The 2176-nt window shown below is 50.7% G+C and overlaps 1 protein-coding gene across 1 annotated transcript; it reads left to right on the top strand.

Annotated features, from left to right (window-relative positions):
- Window positions 1–319: 319 nt before the first annotated feature.
- On the top strand, window positions 320–2159 carry LOC116379987 (pleckstrin homology-like domain family B member 1; the record flags this gene model as incomplete). The annotated part of the gene is made up of 3 exons (XM_031841942.1): window positions 320–430; window positions 523–625; window positions 1703–2159. Coding segments are annotated over 3 exons (603 nt in total), but the record flags the coding sequence as incomplete, so codon positions are not given.
- Between the last annotated feature and the right edge of the window lie 17 nt (window positions 2160–2176).

Below are 2176 nucleotides of genomic sequence, written 5' to 3'. Positions count from 1 at the left end.
GTCTCAGATTCTCTAAAGTCATAAGACGTTCATTCATCACTAAACTATCTTTTGATCAGTTTTTAATTATTCAAACTGCTGAACATTTATTCATAAACATGAAAAGTGAGAGACGACGTGAATCACAGCCGACCAGAGACGGCGAGTCTGTCTCCACGTGTGTTGGTGGACCTGACCCCCTTTAGGACACATCCGGTCCAGAGTCTTTCTGGAGAAACCTGGATTAAAGCCATCAGGGTCTCTAACACACGGCTTCTAAAACCTTTAGTTTCCCAGCAGGTGCTTGAACTACCATCACTCCCCCCCCCCCCCCCCTTAGGTGTTCCGGTCTAAGCTGGACAGCGATCCAGGCCTCTCCTTATATCAGCCCAGGTCCGGCTCGGCGTCCCCTCTGCAGCACGGAGCGGCAACACTGGGACGCAGCTCAAAGGTAGACCGCAGCCTCTGATTTATTATCTTATCATTTAAAGCCACTTCTTCTTCTTCATGCGTCTCTGATGTCGGCCCCCTCTGACCCACTAGAGCCCCCTGCTGGCGGCCAACAGCACCGGCAGTCTGCCCAGGAACCTGGCTGCTACCCTGCAGGACATTGAGACCAAGAGACAGATCGCTCTGCAGCAGAAAGGTAACGGACACCGAAACATTCATCGAGCGAGGACTCGATGAGTAGCTGAACGCTACGTAGTGAATGGATTATCTCAGGATACGTCTTCAGAGCCTAACGAGTGACTCACTGCTGCATGAACTGATGACGATGGGACACAAACAGGTTATTATAAAGATGTTTAGCTTCAGTTCTGGGTCAAGGGACGGCAGTGATGTTTAGTAGTGTGGTTGTGTGAGGTTCTTCTACACGGTCAGAGTTTCACTACAGCAGACGGAGGTTATCTGTGATCTCTACAAACACACCAGACTCCGTTCACTAACAGAGAGACTCTACCGCTCAGATCACAGGAGCTGCTGCTCCTCCTGTTACTGTGAGACTTCAGTGTTTTAAAGAGTTAATTCAGATTCACTATATATATATATATATATATATATATATCACACAGGTTTTAAATATGTTTGCATGAACCATATCTAATCAGAATGTTGTCATATTCTGATTATTTCGTGTGCATGTAAACGTAGTCACTTAGAAGTGGATGAGCTCATAACGTTTTAGGACGAGAGACTCAGCAGCCAATCAGGAACAGAGACTAAAGACCGAGTCAGTGCAGCAGGTTACTCTTATTGATTCATCCATCAAACATTAACCGGAACTTTGACAACGGTTCATTTCAGCCTCTCTTCATCTTCATCCTTCTCTGGTGTGTCGTTAACTCCCCCTCCTCCTCCTCCTCCTCCTCCGACAGTTCTTTTCATCTCTCTTTCGTCTGTCTGTAACGCATCGAGAGCGCTCTTTCTTCTTCCATCAATCTTCCATGAGTTGCTCCTGCTGGTGGAGAATAAATCTTGCATGTTGGACGAGCTCCTTGGATCTGGTTTCCAGACGTACTTGCGTGTCCGTTATGAGGTCATCAGATGCTGAGCTCTGTGGTGACGGGACGAGCTTGTGTTACTGAGAGAGAACCTACTTGCTTCATGTTGGGGTCTGTGGTGCTGGTTGTTGCCTGCATGTCGGTTAGCTCTGCAGGAAACAAATTGAGCTCTGCTGACGCGTTGCTTGCAGGCCGAGAATCCGCGCCCCCCCCCCCCACAGGTCACCAGGTGATCGAGGAGCAGCGGCGCCGTCTGGCCGAGCTCAAACAGCGAGCGGCGGTGGAGGCCCAGTGTCAGTGGGAGGCGCTCCACGGCTCCCAGTCCCACCTGATGACCTCGTCTCCCTCCTACTCCCCCGTCACGGTCTACGGCCACCCCCCCCCTCCTCTGGTCCACCACTCCATCCTCCACCACCAGCCGCCGTCGGCCGGTGAGCAGCCCTACGACACGCTGAGCCTGGAGAGCTCTGACAGCATGGACACCAGCGTGTCCACGGGGAACAACTCGGCCTGCTCGCCGGACAACATGTCCAGGTACAAGTACACACTCTTACATGTAGTACGCATTCAGTCGGGACATACTACTCCCTCAGAACATCTCAAACTCTGACCCTAATACCCAGGCAGCAACCTCCAGCTCTGAAAAGTAAAGCCAAAGCTTCATGTGTTAAAGCTGCATTCTCTCTAGTGTCCAC

Source organism: Anarrhichthys ocellatus, unplaced genomic scaffold (assembly GCF_004355925.1).
Source record: "Anarrhichthys ocellatus isolate YVR2014 unplaced genomic scaffold, GSC_Weel_1.0 scaffold5711, whole genome shotgun sequence".
In the NCBI taxonomy this organism is placed as follows: domain Eukaryota; kingdom Metazoa; phylum Chordata; class Actinopteri; order Perciformes; family Anarhichadidae; genus Anarrhichthys; species Anarrhichthys ocellatus.
Note: the sequence above shows the minus strand (reverse complement) of the source record. Positions and strands in the feature narration are given on the sequence as shown.